The 22,903-nt window shown below is 50.8% G+C and overlaps 1 protein-coding gene across 2 annotated transcripts in view; it reads right to left on the bottom strand.

Moving 5' to 3' along the window:
* The window catches only part of IPPK (inositol-pentakisphosphate 2-kinase), a 69,827-nt gene that overhangs the window by 31,117 nt on the left and 15,807 nt on the right, over positions 1–22,903 (bottom strand). For both annotated transcript variants that reach the window (XM_078612160.1, XM_078612162.1), the window contains exons 2-8: positions 14,721–14,777; positions 12,680–12,775; positions 12,371–12,437; positions 9,904–10,124; positions 9,047–9,136; positions 7,426–7,484; positions 4,982–5,054 (exon numbers count right to left, since the gene is read on the bottom strand). In XM_078612160.1, the coding sequence (XP_078468286.1) occupies positions 4,982–5,054; positions 7,426–7,484; positions 9,047–9,136; positions 9,904–10,124; positions 12,371–12,437; positions 12,680–12,775; positions 14,721–14,777 (663 nt within the window). The remainder of the gene's footprint in view (positions 1–4,981; positions 5,055–7,425; positions 7,485–9,046; positions 9,137–9,903; positions 10,125–12,370; positions 12,438–12,679; positions 12,776–14,720; positions 14,778–22,903) is intronic.

Raw genomic sequence — 22,903 nt, 5'->3', positions numbered from 1 at the left:
GAGTTTAGTGCCAGTGAGTCGTGTGGCGAGTTTAGTGCCAGTGAGCCGTGTGGTGAGTTTAGTGCCAGTGAACCGTGTGGTGAGTTTAGTGCCAGTGAGCCATGTGGAGAGTTTAGTGCCAGTGAACTGTGTGGAAAGTTAAGTGCCAGTGAGCCATGTGGTGAGTTTAGTGCCAGTGAGCTGTGTGGTGAGTTTAGTGCCAGTGAGCCGTGTGGTGAGTTTAGTGCCAGTGAGCTGTGTGGTGAGTTTAGTGCCAGTGAGCTGTGTGGTGAGTTTAGTGCCAGTGAGCTGTGTGGTGAGTTTAGTGCCAGTGAGCCATCTGGTAAGTTAAGTGCCAGTGAGACGTGTGGTGAGTTTAGTGCCAGTGCGCCGTGTGGTGAGTTTAGTGCCAGTGAGCCGTGTGGCGAGTTTAGTGCCAGTGAGCTGTGTGGTGAGGTTAGTGCCAGTGAGCCGTGTGGTGAGTTTAGTGTCAGTGAGCTGTGTGGTGAGTTTAGTGCCAGTGAGCCATCTGGTGAGTTTAATGCCAGTGAGACGTGTGGCGAGTTTAGTGCCAGTGAGCCGTGTGGTGAGTTTAGTGCCAGTGAGCTATACGGTGACTTTAGTGCCAGTGAGCCGTGTGGTGAGTTTAGTGCCAGTGAGCCATCTGGTGAGTTTGGTGCCAGTGAGCCGTGTGGTGAGTTTAGTGCCAGTGAACCGTGTGGTGAGTTTAGTGCCAGTGAGCCGTGTGGTGAGTTTAGTGCCAGTGAGCCGTGTGGTGAGTTTAGTGCCAGTGAGCTGTACGGTGACTTTAGTGCCAGTAAGCCGTGTGGTGAGTTTAGTGCCAGTGAGCTGTGTGGTGAGTTTAGTGCCAGTGAGCCGTGTGGTGAGTTTAGTGCCAGTGAACTGCGTGGAGAGTTAAGTGCCAGTGAGCCGTGTGGTGAGTTTAGTGCCAGTGAGCCATCTGGTGAGTTTGGTGCCAGTGAGCCGTGTGCTGAGTTTAGTGCCAGTGAACCGTGTGGTGAATTTAGTGCCAGTGAGCCGTGTGGAGAGTTTAGTGCCAGTGAACTGTGTGGAGAGTTAAGTGCCAGTGAGCTGTGTGGTGAGTTTAGTGCCAGTGAACCATGTGGTGAGTTTAGTGCCAGTGAGCTGTGTGGTGAGTTTAGTGCCAGTGAGCCGTGTGGTGAGTTTAGTGCCAGTGAGCTGTGTGGTGAGTTTAGTGCCAGTGAGCCATCTGGTGAGTTTAATGCCAGTGAGACGTGTGGTGAGTTTAGTGCCAGTGAGCTCTGTGGTGAGTTTAGTGCCAGTGAAGCGTGTGGTGAGTTTAGTGCCAGTGAGCTGTGTGGTGAGTTTAGTGCCAGTGAGCTGTGTGGTGAGTTTAGTGACAGTAAACCATGTGGTGAGTTTAGTGCCAGTGAACTGTGTGGTGAGTTTAGTGCCAGTGAGCCGTGTGGTGAGTTTAGTGCCAGTGAGCCGTGTGGTGAGTTTAGTGCCAGTGAGCTGTGTGGTGAGTTTAGTGCCAGTGAACCGTGTGGTGAGTTTAGTGCCAGTGAGCCATCTGGTGAGTTTAGTGCCAGTGAACTGTGTGAAGAGTTAAGTGCCAGTGAGCTGTGTGGTGAGCTTAGTGCCAGTGAACCATGTGGTGAGTTTAGTGCCAGTGAGCTGTGTGGTGAGTTTAGTGCCAGTGAGCCGTGTGGTGAGTTTAGTCCCAGTGAGCTGTGTGGTGAGTTTAGTGCCAGTGAGCCATCTGGTGAGTTTAGTGTCAATGAGCCGTGTGGTGAGTTTAGTGCCAGTGAACTGTGTGGTGAGTTTAGTGCCAGTGAGCCGTGTGTTGAGTTTAGTGCCAGTGAACTGTGTGGTGAGTTTAGTGCCAGTGAGCCATCTGGTGAGTTTAGTGCCAGTGAACTGTGTGGTGAGTTTAGTGCCAGTGAGCTGTGTGGTGAGTTTAGTGCCAGTGAGCCATCTGGTGAGTTTAGTGCCAGTGAGCCGTGTGGTGAGTTTAGTGCCAGTGAACTGTGTGGTGAGTTTAGTGCCAGTAAGCCGTGTGGTGAGTTTAGTGCCAGTGAGCCGTGTGGTGAGTTTAGTGCCAGTGAGCCGTGTGGTGAGTTTAGTGCCAGTGAGCCGTGTGGTGAGTTTAGTGCCAGTGAGCTGTGTGGTGAGTTTAGTGCCAGTGAACCGTGTGGTGAGTTTAGTGCCAGTGAGCCATCTGGTGAGTTTAGTGCCAGTGAACTGTGTGAAGAGTTAAGTGCCAGTGAGCTGTGTGGTGAGCTTAGTGCCAGTGAACCATGTGGTGAGTTTAGTGCCAGTGAGCTGTGTGGTGAGTTTAGTGCCAGTGAGCCGTGTGGTGAGTTTAGTCCCAGTGAGCTGTGTGGTGAGTTTAGTGCCAGTGAGCCATCTGGTGAGTTTAGTGTCAATGAGCCGTGTGGTGAGTTTAGTGCCAGTGAACTGTGTGGTGAGTTTAGTGCCAGTGAGCCGTGTGTTGAGTTTAGTGCCAGTGAACTGTGTGGTGAGTTTAGTGCCAGTGAGCCATCTGGTGAGTTTAGTGCCAGTGAACTGTGTGGTGAGTTTAGTGCCAGTGAGCTGTGTGGTGAGTTTAGTGCCAGTGAGCCATCTGGTGAGTTTAGTGCCAGTGAGCCGTGTGGTGAGTTTAGTGCCAGTGAACTGTGTGGTGAGTTTAGTGCCAGTAAGCCGTGTGGTGAGTTTAGTGCCAGTGAACTGTGTGGTGAGTTTAGTGCCAGTGAGCTATCTGGTGAGTTTAGTGCCAGTGAACTGTGTGGTGAGTTTAGTGCAAGTGAGCCGTGTGGTGAGTTTAGTACCAGTGAGCCGTGTGGTGAGTTTAGTGCCAGTGAACCATGTGGTGAGTTTAGTGCCAGTGAGCCGTGTGGTGAGTTTAGTGGCAGTGAACTGTGGTGAGTTTAGTGCTAGTGAGCCGTGTGGTGAGCTTAGTGCCAGTGAGCCATGTGGTGAGTTTAGTGCCAGTGAACCATGTGGTGAGTTTAGTGCCAGTGAGCTGTGTGGTGAGTTTAGTGCTAGTGAGCCGTGTGGTGAGTTTAGTACCAGTGAGCCGTGTGGTGAGTTTAGTGCCAGTGAACCATGTGGTGAGTTTAGTGCCAGTGAGCCGTGTGGTGAGTTTAGTGGCAGTGAACTGTGGTGAGTTTAGTGCTAGTGAGCCGTGTGGTGAGTTTAGTGCCAGTGAGCCATGTGGTGAGTTTAGTGCCAGTGAACCATGTGGTGAGTTTAGTGCCAGTGAGCTGTGTGGTGAGTTTAGTGCCAGTGAGCCGTGTGGTGAGTTTAGTGCCAGTGAGCTGTGTGGTGAGTTTAGTGCCAGTGAGCCATCTGGTGAGTTTAGTGTCAATGAGCCGTGTGGTGAGTTTAGTGCCAGTGAACTGTGTGGTGAGTTTAGTGCCAGTGAGCCGTGTGGTGAGTTTAGTGCCAGTGAACTGTGTGGTGAGTTTAGTGCCAGTGAGCCATCTGGTGAGTTTAGTGCCAGTGAACTGTGTGGTGAGTTTAGTGCCAGTGAGCTGTGTGGTGAGTTTAGTGCCAGTGAGCCATCTGGTGAGTTTAGTGCCAGTGAGCCGTGTGGTGAGTTTAGTGCCAGTGAGCTGTGTGGTGAGTTTAGTGCCAGTGAGCCGTGTGGTGAGTTTAGTGCCAGTGAGCTGTGTGGTGAGTTTAGTGCCAGTGAGCCATCTGGTGAGTTTAGTGTCAATGAGCCGTGTGGTGAGTTTAGTGCCAGTGAACTGTGTGGTGAGTTTAGTGCCAGTGAGCCGTGTGGTGAGTTTAGTGCCAGTGAACTGTGTGGTGAGTTTAGTGCCAGTGAGCCATCTGGTGAGTTTAGTGCCAGTGAACTGTGTGGTGAGTTTAGTGCCAGTGAGCTGTGTGGTGAGTTTAGTGCCAGTGAGCCATCTGGTGAGTTTAGTGCCAGTGAGCCGTGTGGTGAGTTTAGTGCCAGTGAACTGTGTGGTGAGTTTAGTGCCAGTAAGCCGTGTGGTGAGTTTAGTGCCAGTGAACTGTGTGGTGGGTTTAGTGCCAGTGAGCTATCTGGTGAGTTTAGTGCCAGTGAACTGTGTGGTGAGTTTAGTGCTAGTGAGCCGTGTGGTGAGTTTAGTACCAGTGAGCCGTGTGGTGAGTTTAGTGCCAGTGAACCATGTGGTGAGTTTAGTGCCAGTGAGCCGTGTGGTGAGTTTAGTGGCAGTGAACTGTGGTGAGTTTAGTGCTAGTGAGCCGTGTGGTGAGTTTAGTGCCAGTGAGCCGTGTGGTGAGTTTAGTGCCAGTGAGCCATCTGGTGAGTTTAGTGCCAATGAGCCGTGTGGTGAGTTTAGTGCCAGTGAACTGTGTGGTGAGTTTAGTGCCAGTGAGCCGTGTGGTGAGTTTAGTGCCAGTGAACTGTGTGGTGAGTTTAGTGCCAGTGAGCCATCTGGTGAGTTTAGTGCCAATGAGCCGTGTGGGAGTTTAGTGCCAGTGAACTGTGTGGTGAGTTTAGTGCCAGTGAGCCGTGTGGTGAGTTTAGTGCCAGTGAACTGTGTGGTGAGTTTAGTGCCAGTGAGCCATCTGGTGAGTTTAGTGCCAGTGAACTGTGTGGTGAGTTTAGTGCCAGTGAGCTGTGTGGTGAGTTTAGTGGCAGTGAGCCATCTGGTGAGTTTAGTGCCAGTGAGCCGTGTGGTGAGTTTAGTGCCAGTGAACTGTGTGGTGAGTTTAGTGCCAGTAAGCCGTGTGGTGAGTTTAGTGCCAGTGAGCCATCTGGTGAGTTTAGTGCCAGTGAACTGTGTGGTGAGTTTAGTGCTAGTGAGCCGTGTGGTGAGTTTAGTGCCAGTGAGCCGTGTGGTGAGTTTAGTGCCAGTGAGCCGTGTGGTGAGTTTAGTGGCAGTGAACTGTGTGGTGAGTTTAGTGCTAGTGAGCCGTGTGGTGAGTTTAGTGCCAGTGAGCCGTGTGGTGAGTTTAGTGCCAGTGAGCCGTGTGGTGAGTTTAGTGCTGATGAGCCATGTGGTGAGCTTAGGTCCGGCTTCACCTTGAACACCCTGAAGTTGTTCTGAGAATTCTTCATGAGGCTCCTGATGGCAAAAGACATGCGGCTTCCGTCCCTGCAAAGCACACCGAGGCAGTCAGAGATCCCACCCCCCACAGAGCAGCCCCTTCCGTCGTTGGTTGGGGCGAGCGAACGTTTAGCGGCCAGCCCCGCTGTAGGCTGCAGAGAGAGGAAGAGCTGTTCTCGGTGCCACTTGCGAACGACCCCAGGCACGCCAGAAGATCCCCGAGGGTTTTGACCGTCTACGAAGCTGCTCGTGGTCTACCCTAAACCGCATCCGCTGCGCAAACCATGCCAGCAGCGGCAGATCCAGATACCCGATGATGCACAAATGGATCATTAAAAAAACTCTCCTGTAGTAGTCTGGCGACTGTGGTCATCTGAGAGAGACCATGCAACGTATGACGACGCAACAACCTGAAGCAGAGACATTGCGGCGATGATGATTCATGGCTCCGCTGCTCCTAACGCGGTTATCTGGGCTTGACCACCTGAATGTGAAATTGTAGTCGGTGCTCCGCGTCCACATCAGCAGCCGCACGGAAGAAAAAGGGCCATCTTTCTCAGTGATCAGTGACGTGATGTCTCATCTTCGTCAATATCCAAGAAGTCAGAATTAACTCGGTCGCAGAGTCCACTCTCGCTTCCCGAACTCTGTCCTGAAGATGCTCGACGCAACTTCAAGGGGAACACTGCACAAATCGCGTAGCTGTTTAGACGTGGCTGTGAGATCTTCTTGGTTTTTTCGGTAAAGTCACGTAGAAGGGAAGTAATAAAATAATAAAAATAAAACACAATAAAACAACTCTCACGACGTTTCGGCTACAACGCAAGCAGCCGTCTTCAGGTGAAGAATGAGACTACCAAGCTAGGAACTTATATATAAGCTGAGTTGGAGGTGGAAGAAGAGCGCCTGAACAAAAGAATGTGCATATCAAGAGGAATTTAGCATATTCATGGGAAATGCGTAGGAGGTGGGCGGGGGGGTTTCAAAGTCATATTATGCCCATGCATTATGCAGGATCAGCAGCATCCATCCCAGAAGAACTCCCTCATCAAGACTCTATACCATAGAGCCCAATGCATCTCCGACCAGGAACACATTGCCAGTGAACTCAAACACGTACGCCAAGCTCTTAAGGCTAATGGTTACTCCGACTACACAATCCGAAAAGCCATCACTCCAACCATCAAGAAGGATCCTGTTGAGTAGCCTTTCAAAACCATCACCTTACCCTACATTGCTAGGATCACAAAAAAGATCTCCAAAATCCTGATTAAACACAAGATTCAGGTACGATTCAACACAGTACATAAAATCCGTGATCTGGTCCCATCTGTAAAAGACGTGGTTCCAGACATACAGTACCCTGGCGTCTACAAACTAAGTTGCCTCTGTGGTAGCAGTTACATTGGAGAAACCAAACGACATGTCTCGGACCGCATCCGTGAACATAAAGCAGACCTGAAACACGGTAGGACAAACACCTCAGCCGTGGCAGATCACTGTTACAATTCAGTGGGCTCACATGACATTGACTTCTCCAAGACAGAGATTCTCTGCAAGCCATCTGGCTACCATGAGAGATTCGTTCATGAGGCGATCCACATATACAAACACAGAGACAATTTCAACCGAGAAGATGGATTCTGGCTCAGCAATCATTGGAAGGACGTAATAAACCATTTCGGATCTTAACTGATTGTTGTTCACGTTTACGGTGACTTTCAGACCGCAGTTCACTCACTGGCATCAACTGTGTATCTTGTGTTCTCCACAGGGAATGCATTATTTGCTCCGCTGCGGGTCTCCTGCCACCGTTCTCCCATTCACATGTTTCATTGCTTCTACATACTATTAACATGCCCTCCCTTTCTTAATGCTACCCCCTGCCCCCTCCCTTTGGTGCTGCTGATCCTGCATAATGCATGGGCATAATATGACTTTGAAACCCCCCCGCCCACCTCCTACGCATTTCCCATGAATATGCTAAATTCCTCTTGATATGCACATTCTTTTGTTAAGGCGCTCTTCTTCCACCTCCAACTCAGCTTATATATAAGCTCCTAGCTTGGCAGTGTCTCATTCTTCACCTGAAGACGGCTGCTTGCGTTGTAGCCGAAACGTCGTGAGAGTTGTTTTATTGTTTTATTTTTATTATTTTATTACTTCCTTTCTACGTGACTTTACCGAAAAAAAACCAAGAAGATGAATCCCTGCAGTCACGAAAGCTTTAAATCGAGTGGCTGTGAGAGTCGCCCTCCAACTCACCCGCGGTAAGTAGGTGGGTGAATAAGTGAGTGGGTGGGCGGGAGCGTGATTGGGTGAGCGGGAGAGTGATTGGGTGAGCGGGTGGGTGAGTGGGCAAGTGGGTGAGTGACGGTGACGGCCGTGAGCAATGATGATTCGACGTGTGCGCACTCACCCCGAGTAGAGGTCAAGAGGGCAGTAGTCGCTGACCTGCCGACACTTCCCGTTGGCGACCTGGGGAGAATGCATAGGTCGCGCAGAGGTCACACGGAGATCACACGGAGATCACGCGGTGATCACGGAGCAAGCGAGGGTCGCAAGAAGTGGCCAGAGGCGGTGTGCGGCAAAGACAAAGATTCCCAGTGCAGCCTTAACCCCACAAGGTCACGCGGGGAGGGGCGTGCGGCGGTCGTGTCACCATGGTTTTCTGCAGTGAGTAACAACGTCTTTAAAAACTGCGGCGCTACGTTTCTCTGAATAAGATTAACACTGAACAGCTTACGCGTTCTGACATTCAGTGGGGAATGGGGACACCCACCCACCCTGCACCTTGCAGACGTCTCGGGACGGGAAAAAGGGGAACAGAATGTTGGGGGCAAGTGCCGTTAGTGAGCAGCGCCTATGAAAGCCAGCACGGCACACGAGGGGGGTTGGGTGGCGAGCACCACGCCCGGCCGTCTTTGTCTCAATGGCGATGTTTACTACACACCGCACCAGGTACTCATGTGTGGCTGAGTCGACCTAGAGAAGGACAAGGACTGGTTCAAATAATCGTCACTGGTGCTGGTGGTGGCCGTGAGCTGGAATCGAACTCGGGTCGCCGGGTTCGCAGTGCAGTGCACTAACCGCTGCACTACCGGTTCTGAAAGTAACGATCCTAGCACCTCCAGCAACCACGGCATCAGTACAACGCACGTGTGCCCGCGCGCGTGCGTGTGCATGCATCCGGCAAAAACAACCCCCTACATCGTCGGCGGTGCTGGACGGTAACGCCGTGATGGCTGTGAGCAATGCCACAGGGGTGGGAAGGCTGATTCTAATAAGGTGTTCTCATGGCGCTCGAAGCCACCACATCGGAGACTCAACCCGTACCCTCGGGGTTCCTCCAGAAACGGCGAAAAGCCATTGCGAGTGGCCACGTGGAATGTTCGAACGCTCACTCTGTCAGGAGCTGGACTGGTACAACCTGAATCTCTGTGATATTCAGGAGGTCCTGTGAACTGGTTCTGGCTCCAGTCACTATGAGGGGTGGATAGTCCTCTACCCGGGACAGGCAACTGCCAAACAACACGGAGTGGCTCTTCTTCTGAACAAACGAATGAAGGGAGCCTTCTGGTACTGTCCCTGATATTTAACACGTTTTTGTTTTTCCTTCAGACGATCACTCGCTACTTTATAGTCACGTCGATCGCAATGCAAACATCCCCACCCTATCCAGGCAGGCCAACACATTACTATGGCAAAACGCACCATAATAGCCAACTGGAAAGAGCACGTACTCACCCCACCAACCCTCCCCAATCTAGCCCCCACACCGCCCCCCCATCACTGCAGGTATGGGTCGATGCATTGTCAAAAATAGCCGCGATAGAACATCTACGTGAAAAGTTAAGCGGCAGAGAGGAAGCGTATCACCAAAATTTGGAACCCCTCCACAGGTTTGGGGCGCTACGGCGGTGAGATGTTACCGCCCTCTCCTGGTATGCAGGAGGTCGTGGGTTCGATCCCGACGCCTGCTTTATATATTTGGAGTTTGCGTGTCTCTCTCTCTCTCCCCCCGTGGCAGGCGCTCTCACCTTGAGGTACTGCTGCATGCAGTAGCGGCACACGCGGCGCTTCAGAGGATTCACCACGCTTGCCGCGCCGGGCAGGAAGCCGCACTTGGGCTGCACCAACGCACACAGACAAAGATCCCCCGCGTAACCTTAACAGACTGTTGGGGCAAGTTTGGCGGGAATGGCACACGAGGGGAGGGTGGCCAGCACCACCCACGCCTGACCGTTTTTTGTCTCCCCAGTGGCGATGTTTTATAGACCGCACCAGGTACTCATTTGAGGCTGAGTTGACCAAAGGGAGGCCCAGGAACGGTTCAAATAATCGTCATTGGTATTGTCCATGAGCGGGAATAGGAACTCGGGTTGCTGGGTTCATAGCACAATACGCCAACTGCTACACTACCGCTCCAAACACACACAAAAATCCCCCCGTATAGCCTGAACACTGTTGGGGCAAGTGCTGTTATCGAGAACCTATGAAGGCTGGCACGGCACACGAGAGGGTTGGATGGCAAGCATCACGCCCGGCCGCCTTTGTCAACCTCGTGACAATGTTTACACACCGCACCAGGTACTCATATGAGGCTGAGTCGACCTAGGGGAGGCCCAGGACCCGTTCAGATAATCTTCACTGGTATTGGTGGTGGCCGTGAGCGGGAATCGAACTCGGGTTGCCATGTTTGTAGCACAGCTCGCTAACCGCTACACTACCGCTGACCCGTACACACACATACACACGTGCACACACCCACACACGTTCACACACACACACGTGCACACACACACACACACACGTGCACACACACACACACGTGCACACACACACACACACACGTGCACACACACACGTGCACACACACACGTGCACACACACGCACTTTTATCTCGATGCAGAATGTGGGGATCTCGCTGGGTGGAGGTGGTGGCGGCGGCGGCAAGGGGAGCAGCTGCTGCCCTCTGGTCGCCGGCGGGGGACCCTGCTGCGTTGGCGTCGGTGGCGCTGGTGTGGGCAAGGTGGTCCCGCTCTGCAGGCGCGTCAGGTTGGGCAGCCGCACGGCCAGGCCACTCCACTCGTCCAGGCGCGAGTCGTGCCGAGACTCTGCCGAGAAACGGCGCCCACTCGCTCGGATCGCCGGAAACGGCTCATCATGACTCCTCATGGCTCATCACGGCTCATCACGGCTCCTCACAAGCTCACGGCTCACCACGGCTCATCACGGCTCCTCACAGCTCACGGCTCATCACGGCTCCGCACAGCTCACGGCTCATCACGGTTCATCACGGCTCATCACGGCTCATCACGGCTCATCACGGCTCCTCACAGCTCACGGCTCACCACGGCTCATCACGGCTCCTCACGGCTCATCACGGCTCCTCACGGCTCATCACGGCTCATCACGGCTCCTCACGGCTCCTCACAGCTCATCACGGCTCCTCACGACTCATCACGGCTCATCACGGCTCATCACGACTCATCACGGCTCATCATGGCTCCGCACAGCTCACGGCTCATCATGGCTCCGCACAGCTCACGGCTCATCACGGCTCATCACGGCTCCACACAGCTCAAGGCTCGCGGCTCATCACGGCTCATCACGGCTCCTCACGGCTCCCGGCTCATCACGGCTCATCATGGCTCATCATGGCTCACCACGGCTCATCACGGCTCATCACAGCTCACGGCTCATCACGGCTCATCATGGCGCCACACAGCTCACGGCTCATCACGGCTCCTCGCGGCTCGCGGCTCTTCACGGCTCGTCGCTCACGGCTCGCGGCTTCTCAAGATGGCTCGAAGCTCTTATAGCGCCTTGTGGCGGCTCCTCATGTCAGTGGCGGGCCATCTCCAAATGGGACCCGAGCCTCCAATCCGCTCATAACTGAAGCGACCTCACCCCCATTGTATCGATTCTGCTCGAGGTCGATCCGACAGCCAGGTTAAGGGTGTCGATTAATCGGACCACCAAGCGCGGCGTCGATTCACTAGCAAGCAATGCGCACAAATCGAGCCGTAACTTGACCCCCCCCCCCCCCTGTTTTGATTGGCTCGCAGTGCATTGTGGAGGAACCACGGATGGGCAGGGAGGCGGCAGCTGCAGCAGAATCAAGCTCTGCCGTCCTCTACATACAACATTGTGAGGGGTGGGGGGGCTCTCTAGGGGGGCTCTCTGGGGGGCTCTCTGGGAGGCTCTCTGGGGGGGCTCTCTGGGGGGGCTCTCTAGGGGGGCTCTCTAGGGGGGCTCTCTAGGGGGGCTCTCTAGGGGAGCTCTCTAGGGGGGCTCTCAAGGGGGGCTCTCTGGGGGTGCTCTCTGGGGGTGCTCTCTGGGGGGGCTATCTGGGGGGGCTCTCTGGGGGGGCTCTCTAGGCGGGCTATCTGGGGGGGGCTATCTAGGGGGGCTCTATGGGGGGGCTCTCTGGGGGGGCTCTCTGGGGGTGCTCTCTGGGGGGGCTATCTGGTGGGGCTATCTAGGGGGGCTCTCTGGGGGGGCTCTCTGGGGGGGCTCTCTAGGGGGGCTCTCTGGGGGGGCTCTCTAGGGGGGCTCTCTGGGGGGGCTCTCTAGGGGGGCTCTCTGGGGGGGATCTCTAGAGGGGCTCTCTAGGGGGGCTATCTGGGGGGGCTCTCTGGGGGGGCTCTCTGGGGGGGCTCTCTGGGGGGGCTCTCTGGGGGGGCTGTGTGGGGGGGCTCTCTGGGGGGGCTCTCTGGGGGGGCTGTGTGGGGGGCTCTCTGGGGGGGCTCTCTGGGGGGGCTCTCTGGGGGGGCTGTGTGGGGGGGCTGTGTGGGGGGGCTCTCTGGGGTTCTCTGGGGGGCTGTGTGGGGGGGCTCTCTGGGGGGGCTCTCTGGGGGGGCTGTGTGGGGGGCTCTCTGGGAGGGCTCTCTGGGGGGGTTCTCTGGGGGGGCTGTGTGGGGGGGCTATGTGGGGGGGCTCTCTGGGGGGGCTCTCTAGGGGGGCTCTCTGGGGGGGCTGTGTGGGGGGGCTCTCTAGGGGGGCTCTCTGGGGGGGCTCTCTGGGGGGGCTCTCTGGGGGGGCTCTCTGGGGGGGCTCTCTGGGGGGGCTCTCTGGGGGGGTTCTCTGGGGGGGCTCTCTAGAGGGGCTCTCTGGGGGGGCTCTCTAGGGGGGCTCTCTAGAGGGGCTCTCTGGGGGGGCTGTGTGGGGGGGCTCTCCAGGGGGGCTCTCTAGGGGGGCTCTCTGGGGGGGCTCTCTGGGGGGGCTCTCTGGGGGGGTTCTCTGGGGGGGCTCTCTAGAGGGGCTCTCTGGGGGGGCTCTCTAGGGGGGCTCTCTAGAGGGGCTCTCTGGGGGGGCTGTGTGGGGGGGCTCTCTAGGGGAGCTGTGTGGTGCTCCTCACCGGGCCGCGCCGACTCGATCTGCACGGCCAGGCTCCGGGCAAAGCTTCGGGGCACCGACACCACCTCCTGTGGCACAGACGGGGCACAGACGGGGAACAGACGGGACACAGACGGGGCACAGACAGGACACAGACGGGGCACAGACGGGGCACAGACAGGACACAGACGGGACATAGACGGGACACAGACGGGACACAGAGGGGACACAGAGGGACATGGCGTGGATGAGCTGACAGGGCACGGACAGGAGGCGTGGGGGTGAGAGGAAGGGACAGGCCTCGCAGGCTACGCGTCACCGCGCTCTGTACCCCGGCATGGACGAAGTTCTTCCCCAGGAGCGGCGCCATGATGCTGCCGGTGTACACGATGGTGCTGTCTAGGACGGCAGGCAGGGCACCCAGCATCTACACGCAGGGCGCACGGGGGGCACGCGGAGGGCATTTGGTGGGGTATGCATCTCCAGCTGCTGAACACAGAGTGTTTAGTTATAAAGAAAGGCAGTCTCAGGTTGCACTGTGAGTCTATGGGTCTACAGTGAGGGAAAAAAGTATTTGATCCCCTGCTGATTTTGTACGTTTGCCCACTGACAAAGAAATGATCAGTCTATAATTTTAATGGTAGTTTTATTTGAACAGTTAGAAACAGAATAACAACAACAAAATCCAGAAAAACGCATGTCAAAAATGTTATAAATTGATTTGCATTTTAATGAGAGAAATAAGTATTTGACCCCCTCTTAATCAGAAAGATTTCTGGCTCCCAGGTGTCTTTTATACAGGTAACGAGCTGAGCTTAGGAGCACACTCTTAAAGGGAGTGCTCCTAATCTCAGCTTGCTACCTGTATAAGACACCTGTTCACAGAAGAAATCAATCAATCAGATTCCACCACCATGGCCAAGACCAAAGAGCTCTCCAAGGATGTCAGGGACAAGATTGTAGACCTACACAAGGCTGGAATGGGCTACAAGACCATCGCCAAGCAGCTTGGTGAGAAGGTGACAACAGTTGGTGCGATTATTCGCGAATGGAAGAAACACAAAAGAACTGTCAACCTCCCTCGGCCTGGGACTCCATGCAAGATCTCACCTCGTGGAGATGCAATGATCATGAGAACGGTGAGGAATCAGCCCAGAACTACACGGGAGGATCTTGTCAATGATCTCAAGGCAGCTGGGACCATAGTCACCAAGAAAACAGTTGGTAACACACTACGCCGTGAAAGACTGAAATCCTGCAGCGCCCGCAAGGTCCCCCAGCTCAAGAAAGCACATATACATGCCCGTCTGAAGTTTGCCAATGAACATCTGAATGATTCAGAGGACAACTGGGTGAAAGTGTTGTGGTCAGATTAGACCAAAATGGAGCTCTTTGGCATCAACTCAACTTGCCGTGTTTGGAGGAGGAGGAATGCTGCCTATGACCCCAAGAACACCATTCCCACCGTTAAACATGGAGGTGGAAACATTATGCTTTGGGGGTGTTTTTCTGCTAAAGGGACGATGGACGGGGCCATGTACCGTCAAATCTTGGGTGAGAACCTCCTTCTCTCAGCCAGGGCATTGAAAATGGGTCGTGGATGGGTATTCCAGCATGACAATGACCCAAAATACACGGCCAAGGCAACAAAGGAGTGGCTCAAGAAGAAGCACATTAAGGTCCTGGAGTGGCCTAGCCAGTCTCCAGACCTTAATCCCATAGAAAATCTGTGGAGGGAGCTGAAGGTTCGAGTTGCCAAACGTCAGCCTTGAAACCTTAATGACTTGGAGAAGATCTGCAAAGAGGAGTGGGACAAAATCCCTCCTGAGATGTGTGCAAACCTGGTGGCCAACTACAAGAAACGTCTGACCTCTGTGATTGCCAACAAGGGTTTTGCCACCAAGTACTAAGTCATGTTTTGCAGAGGGGTCAAATACTTATTTCCCTCATTAAAATGCAAATCAATTCATAACATTTTTGACATGCGTTTTTCTGGATTTTTTTGTTGTTATTCTGTCTCTCACTGTTCAAATAAACCTACCATTAAAATTATAGACTGATCATTTCGTTGTCAGTGGGCAAACGTACAAAATCAGCAGGGGATCAAATACTTTTTTCCCTCACTGTATGTGAGTCTATGGGTCTATGTGTGAGTCTATGGGTCTGTGTCTGGAGTCTATAGGTTTCTGTTTGAGTATAATGGGTCTCTGTGCATTTCTAAACGGCGAAGATATTCGATTCGGGTGGTCCACATTTCGCGAACATGGAGAATGGAGGGCATAACTGGTTGAGAAGACCCGGAGATTCATGTGGAGCGACAGACCAGGTAGCTTCTACACAGCGTTACGCAGTAGATACATTCACACATTCACCTTGTTGCCATGTGCAGCATTCACGGGAAACTTGAGAAACTTGAGGACCTCCTTCCCCTGCAACAACATCGTCACAACGACATCGTCCCCACGACTTCCTCACATCTTCAACGTCACAACATTTTCATCGTCACCACGACTTTGTCACCACAACATCATCTCAACATCTTCATCGTCACGACATTGTCACCACGACATCGTCACAACATCTTCATCATCACCACATTGTCACAACGACATTGTCACCACGACATCGTCACCACGACATCATTTGCGGATGAGGGATTTTACCGATTTGCAGATTTTTCCAAGAACATAACCAGAGCCACTGCGACGAGCCAGGGTTGCTGGACTCTCTTAAGCAACGTCACCACATGTGGAGGCGGCCTTAAAAGGAAAACGAATTCAATAATAGGCAACATTTCAGACAATGGGCCTTCTTCACGGCATGCACGTATGCATGCTGAACTTCTTTAGCACCGTGCGTAGCCAACCGCGCTAATCGGAGGTGTGGGGGGAAAGGCCAGAAAGCTAAACACAACAACACGCAGTTCTAAAGAGATGAATTTGTCAATCTCGGTGATTCTAGATTTGAAGCTTTCGTGACTGCAATGATTCATATTCTTAGGTTTTTTCGGTAAAGTCACGTAGGTAAAACATCAAAATTAATGAAAATAAAATAAAATAAAACAAAAATCACGACGTTTCGGAGACAACACAAGTCTCCGTCATCAGGTGGGACCGTCACAGCCGAATTAGCTGCATCAAGTGAGGCAATGATTCAAGATGTAATCCCTTATAAGCAAGTAGAAGGGGGGAGGAGAGGGGGGGGGGGCTCATCAGAATGTGGTAGCCAATGAATGGAACGTATCGGGAGGGAGGGGGGCGGGGCTCAAAGACAGCACGGAGTGCTAAGTACAACGCATCGGGAGGGGGAGGGGGGGGGCGGGGCCAAAAAAATGGACGACGGCTTGGACGCGGTTGCTGCTGCACACCGCCAACACAATGGACAGAGAGGGGGAGGGGAGGCCTGATACACATGATAGACAAAAGAACGAAAATGCCCATGTTTATACCAATGCTGGCTGAACAATGAAGAGAGTACTGTTAAAAAATAACTGGGGATGTTAACACTCGGTAAAGTAAAGTAAAATAGTGCCTGTCAGATAAGATGGTCCAAAAAAGTGTAATTAAGTCTTTTTTGCGTGGTTGATAACATCTTTCCAATGATTACTAAGTTTGTACCCATCATCACGGTTGAAATTATGTCTGTGTTTGTATATTTGTATGGCTTCGTGTACAAACCTTTGATGGTAGCCGGGAGGTTTGCAGAGAACCTTGGTCTCGGAAAAGACAATTTCATGAGAGCCCACCGAGTTGTAGCAATGATCGGCAACGGCAGAAGAATCAGTTCTGCCGTGTTTCAGATCTGACTTGTGCTCGCGGACACGATCAGAAACATGACGTTTCGTTTCTCCAATGTAGAAATCACCACAAATGCAACTCAATTTGTAGACTCCAGGATACTGTAAGTCAGGAACGACATCCTTCACAGATGGAATCAGATCACGGATTTTATGCACTGTACTGAATCGGACTTGGATCTTATGTTTGTTTAGAATTTTGGAGATATTTTTGGTCACGCCTGCTATGTATGGTAACGTGATGGTTTTGGTCGGAGTTTCATGTGGCTGTTTCTGTGTGGTGGGAGAGACAGCTTGGCGGATAGTACGGTCAGAGTATCCGTTCATCCTGAGGGCCCGATGTACATGTCTTAATTCACCGGTCAGGTGGTGTTTGTCAGAAATGCCATGGGCTCTGTGGTATAGCGTTTTGATGAGAGAATTCTTTTGAGATGGGTGGTGGTGGGAATCCGGTTTCAAGTAGGAATCTGTGTGGGTGGCTTTCCTGTAGACAGAATGTCCCAAGGATCCGTCAGGCCTCCTCTCAAACAGAATATCCAAGAATGGTAGTTTACCATCTTTCTCCACTTCCATGGTGAATCTGATGGATGGGTGTCTAGAATTGATGTGGTCCAAGAAGTGGTTCAATGCTGGGAGGCCATGTGGCCAGATGACGAAAGTGTCATCCACATACCTCTTCCACAGGGAAGGACGCAGGGTGGATGTCTGGATGGCGTCTGATTCAAACTTTTCCATGAACATGTTGGCTATAACTGGTGACAAAGGGGAGCCCATAGGGGTACCCTCATTCTGTTTGTAGAAGGTGCCATTCCAGGTAAAATAGGTGTTGGTGAGGCAATGCCTAACCAGCGCAGGTGCATCAGAATTCAATCCATGTTGGACTAAGTCCTCAATTATTGTTAGGGTGTCCGGTACTGGGACTTTGGTAAACAAAGATACTACATCAAAGCTGACGAGGATGTCATCAGGAGATAGTACCATGTCCTTAACCATAGAGACTAATTGGGTTGAGTTGAGTACTGCCGAAGAGGTCTTGCCTGTGAAAGGGAGCAGAGTATCTGATAGAAAACGGGCTAGTTTGTACGTAGGAGAGTTTATCGTCGACACAATGGGTCGTAGCGGGGTGCCTTCCTTATGGATTTTGGGAAGACCATAGAGTCTGGGAGGTCTTGCCGCCGATGGTTTTAGAGAGGGACGTTTGCTTGGTTCGATTAGGGAAGTCGAACTCGTGATGATACTGTTGGTTTTCGTCGTTAGGCTTTTAGTGGGATCGTTTTTAATTTTGGAGTAACTCCCATCATTAAGAAGGTCCAGGATTTTGTTGTTGTATGCATCTTTATCCATGATGACCGTGGCATTGCCCTTGTCTGCCGAGAGGATGACTATATCATCTCTCTTTTTTAGGTCCGCGAGTTCAGAGCGTTCGTTTTTGCTGATGTTACTAGTGGGTTTCTTAGCATTCTTAAGAATAGTAGCTATTTCAGCTCTTGCTACATCCGCATGGATGTGTCCTATGCCTCTGAGGGCTACATCAATCTGAGAAATCATATCCTCTACTGGTATATATTTAGGGGTGACGGTGAAATTTAGTCCTTTGGCCAGTACCGTTTTTAGAGTGTCAGAAATTGGGATGTTACTCTGATTAATCACGGTCTTGTTAACATCCAGCTTTGCGATGTGTGGCTCTGGTTTCTTCTTAGATAGGAGGTTGAATTTAGAAATCAGGTTAGCTTTGCATTTGGCTGACATTGAGTCAGCAGAAGCAGAAGTCATGTTATCAACGTGGTTCCAATCAGAAGGTGACATTTTTTGTGTTAACATTAAATGTGTTTGTAAGAGAGTCTTGTCTAAATTATCGAGTTCAGATCGGAGTAACCTTATTCTCTCCAAGATTAGTGATAGGCTAGCTTTAAATAAGATCTGTTTAGAGTTCGGTGAGGACACAGCAGCGGATGTGAGTGTGAAAGCGATGGGTATTACCTTGTTATCTCGGCATCTCTTGAGGAAGGCCAGCGTCTCGAGAAGCTGTGACTTCTTGTCTCGTTGTCTGTTAAAAACTCTAACAGATAGGTGGAATTCCTCCCCATAGAGGGCATTAATTCTAGATTTGAAGCTTTCGTGACTGCAATGATTCATATTCTTAGGTTTTTTCGGTAAAGTCACGTAGGTAAAACATCAAAATTAATGAAAATAAAATAAAACAAAAATCACGACGTTTCGGAGGCAACACAAGTCTCCGTCATCAGGTGGGACCGTCACAGCCGAATTAGCTGCATCAAGTGAGGCAATGATTCAAGATGTAATCCCTTATAAGCAAGTTGAAGGGGGGAGGAGAGGGGGGGGGCTCATCTGATGACCCCCCCCTCTCCTCCCCCCTTCAACTTGCTTATAAGGGATTACATCTTGAATCATTGCCTCACTTGATGCAGCTAATTCGGCTGTGACGGTCCCACCTGATGACGGAGACTTGTGTTGCCTCCGAAACGTCGTGATTTTTGTTTTATTTTATTTTCATTAATTTTGATGTTTTACCTACGTGACTTTACCGAAAAAACCTAAGAATATAAATCATTGCAGTCACGAAAGCTTCAAATCTAGAATTAATGCCCTCTACGGGGAGGAATTCCACCTATCTGTTAGAGTTTTTAACAGACAACGAGACAAGAAGTCACAGCTTCTCGAGACGCTGGCCTTCCTCAAGAGATGCCGAGATAACAAGGTAATACCCATCGCTTTCACACTCACATCCGCTGCTGTGTCCTCACCGAACTCTAAACAGATCTTATTTAAAGCTAGCCTATCACTAATCTTGGAGAGAATAAGGTTACTCCGATCTGAACTCGATAATTTAGACAAGACTCTCTTACAAACACATTTAATGTTAACACAAAAAATGTCACCTTCTGATTGGAACCACGTTGATAACATGACTTCTGCTTCTGCTGACTCAATGTCAGCCAAATGCAAAGCTAACCTGATTTCTAAATTCAACCTCCTATCTAAGAAGAAACCAGAGCCACACATCGCAAAGCTGGATGTTAACAAGACCGTGATTAATCAGAGTAACATCCCAATTTCTGACACTCTAAAAACGGTACTGGCCAAAGGACTAAATTTCGCCGTCACCCCTAAATATATACCAGTAGAGGATATGATTTCTCAGATTGATGTAGCCCTCAGAGGCATAGGACACATCCATGCGGATGTAGCAAGAGCTGAAATAGCTACTATTCTTAAGAATGCTAAGAAACCCACTAGTAACATCAGCAAAAACGAACGCTCTGAACTCGCGGACCTAAAAAAGAGAGATGATATAGTCATCCTCTCGGCAGACAAGGGCAATGCCACGGTCATCATGGATAAAGATTCATACAACAACAAAATCCTGGACCTTCTTAATGATGGGAGTTACTCCAAAATTAAAAACGATCCCACTAAAAGCCTAACGACGAAAACCAACAGTATCACCACGAGTTCGACTTCCCTAATCGAACCAAGCAAACGTCCCTCTCTAAAACCATCGACGGCAAGACCTCCCAGACTCTATGGTCTTCCCAAAATCCATAAGGAAGGCACCCCGCTACGACCCATTGTGTCGACGATAAACTCTCCTACGTACAAACTAGCCCGTTTTCTATCAGATACTCTGCTCCCTTTCACAGGCAAGACCTCTTCGGCAGTACTCAACTCAACCCAATTAGTCTCTATGGTTAAGGACATGGTACTATCTCCTGATGACATCCTCGTCAGCTTTGATGTAGTATCTTTGTTTACCAAAGTCCCAGTACCGGACACCCTAACAATAATTGAGGACTTAGTCCAACATGGATTGAATTCTGATGCACCTGCGCTGGTTAGGCATTGCCTCACCAACACCTATTTTACCTGGAATGGCACCTTCTACAAACAAAATGAGGGTACCCCTATGGGCTCCCCTTTGTCACCAGTTATAGCCAACATGTTCATGGAAAAGTTTGAATCAGACGCCATCCAGACATCCACCCTGCGTCCTTCCCTGTGGAAGAGGTATGTGGATGACACTTTCGTCATCTGGCCACATGGCCTCCCAGCATTGAACCACTTCTTGGACCACATCAATTCTAGACACCCATCCATCAGATTCACCATGGAAGTGGAGAAAGACGGTTAACTACCATTCTTGGATATTCTGTTTGAGAGGAAGCCTGACGGATCATTGGGACATTCTGTCTACAGGAAAGCCACCCACACAGATTCCTACTTGAAACCGGATTCCCACCACCACCCATCTCAAAAGAATTCTCTCATCAAAACGCTATACCACAGAGCCCATGGCATTTCTGACAAACACCACCTGACCGGTGAATTAAGACATGTACATCGGGCCCTCAGGATGAACGGATACTCTGACCGTACTATCCGCCAAGCTGTCTCTCCCACCACACAGAAACAGCCACATGAAACTCCGACCAAAACCATCACGTTACCATACATAGCAGGCGTGACCAAAAAGATCTCCAAAATTCTAAACAAACATAAGATCCAAGTCCGATTCAGTACAGTGCATAAAATCCGTGATCTGATTCCATCTGTGAAGGATGTCGTTCCTGACTTACAGTATCCTAGAGTCTACAAATTGAGTTGCATTTGTGGTGATTGCTACATTGGAGAAACGAAACGTCATGTTTCTGATCGTGTCCGCGAGCACAAGTCAGATCTGAAACACGGCAGAACTGATTCTTCTGCCGTTGCCAATCATTGCTACAACTCGGTGGGCTCTCATGAAATTGTCTTTTCCGAGACCAAGGTTCTCTGCAAACCTCCCGGCTACCATCAAAGGTTTGTACACGAAGCCATACAAATATACAAACACAGACATAATTTCAACCGTGATGATGGGTACAAACTTAGTAATCATTGGAAAGATGTTATCAACCACGCAAAAAAGACTTAATTACACTTTTTTGGACCATCTTATCTGACAGGCACTATTTTACTTTACTTTACCGAGTGTTAACATCCCCAGTCATTTTTTAACAGTACTCTCTTCATTGTTCAGCCAGCATTGGTATAAACATGGGCATTTTCGTTCTTTTGTCTATCATGTGTATCAGGCCTCCCCTCCCCCTCTCTGTCCATTGTGTTGACGTGTGCAGCAGCAACCGCGTCCAAGCCGTCGTCCATTTTTTTGGCCCCGCCCCCCCCCCTCCCGATGCGTTGTACTTAGCACTCCGTGCTGTCTTTGAGCCCCGCCCCCCTCCCTCCCGATACGTTCCATTCATTGGCTACTACATTCTGATGAGTCCCCCCCTCTCCTCCCCCCTTCATAAGGGATTACATCTTGAATCATTGCCTCACTTGATGCAGATAATTCGGCTGTGACGGTCCCACCTGATGACGGAGACTTGTGTTGCCTCCGAAACGTCGTGATTTTTGTTTTATTTTATTTTCATTAATTTTGATGTTTTACCTACGTGACTTTACCGAAAAAACCTAAGAATATGAATCTCGGTGATTATTTAAAAGTGCATAGCTCCCAATATCCTAATATCGGAAGGAAGGGCATTCCAGGTGGGCGCTTAGGATGAAAGTTACAAATCATATTTGAAACTTGGTTCACTTCAATCTAGATTTGAAGCTGTCAAAGCGGTCGTCCTCAGGTGTGTGTCCGCCTGAGGACGACTGATTGTGTTGCGATCGAAACGTCGTGATTTATTGTATTTTCTACCTCCGTGACTTTACCGAAAGAACCAGAGTATGGTTCACTTCCATCATTAAGTCCTGCTATCACCATTGCCCTGCAGTGGTCTCGTAACCCCTCACTGGGAGCTGTTTTATTCTAACCCATCATATAAACCAGGGGTGGGGAACGTCCGGCCCGCGGGCCGTATGAGGCCCGCGAAATCCTTTGGTCTGGCCCTGCCAAGGCAACCGCTGGCCGGACTCGAAATTCAATCAATCTAGGAGTAAACCTGGAAAAGCAGTTGCGAGTAGCAACATCATTAATACCAGCTAACATCACACGCATCACCAAAGAGAAGCAGTTCCAGCCCATCGCATTAGGGGTGAGTTAATTAAATGTTTGACCAAATATAACAGCCAAATTTTTAAGTTGATAATTTTGTATGGCCCGCGAAATATGTTATAAATATCCAAATGGCCCTTGGCAGAAAAAAGGTTCCCCGCCCCTGATATAAACTATTAAAAACTGAAAAAAAAAATATTTTATCAGGTAAGGCTAACTAAGCTATGTCGCTCTTTTTCAGAAGCAACCTAGCCACAAATGATAGATCAATGTAGTGGCTTATCATCATCATCAACTGCAAACTACAAGCATTAACAACCAAACCGACGGGATAAACAAAGCAACAATCTAATGGCCGAACAAATTTTTTTTTATTCCTATCAGGGAGGGAGACGGGAGGGATGGGCTGAGTCACTTAAACTATTTAAACTGTAAACAATTTTTTATTTTACCAGGCAAGGCCCACCACTAAGCTACGTAGCTCTTCTTCATGACAGCTCAAGGAAGTGGTTTATCATCATCACGTGGACATTTACAGCCGCAGCCAAATACTCTAAACGCGCGTTGCTAAATGTGGAGGGGAATGTCCCCATTGGTCCGGTGACCGCACGGTGTTCCCATGCCGCGGAAATCGGCCAAGCCGGGTGCAACGGCGGCAAGGGCTGCTGGCTTTCGAGTAGCGGTGCCAACTGCATTGTAGCTGCACGGCGCTCCGCTCGTTGTTGTGAGCGTCGCTCCTCTGCCTTCCGTTATTG

Source organism: Lampetra planeri, chromosome 38 (assembly GCF_965212315.1).
Source record: "Lampetra planeri chromosome 38, kcLamPlan1.2.h2, whole genome shotgun sequence".
Lineage (NCBI taxonomy): Eukaryota > Metazoa > Chordata > Hyperoartia > Petromyzontiformes > Petromyzontidae > Lampetra > Lampetra planeri.
The sequence above is the reverse complement of the archived record's forward strand: the minus strand, read 5'-3'. Positions and strand labels throughout refer to the sequence as shown.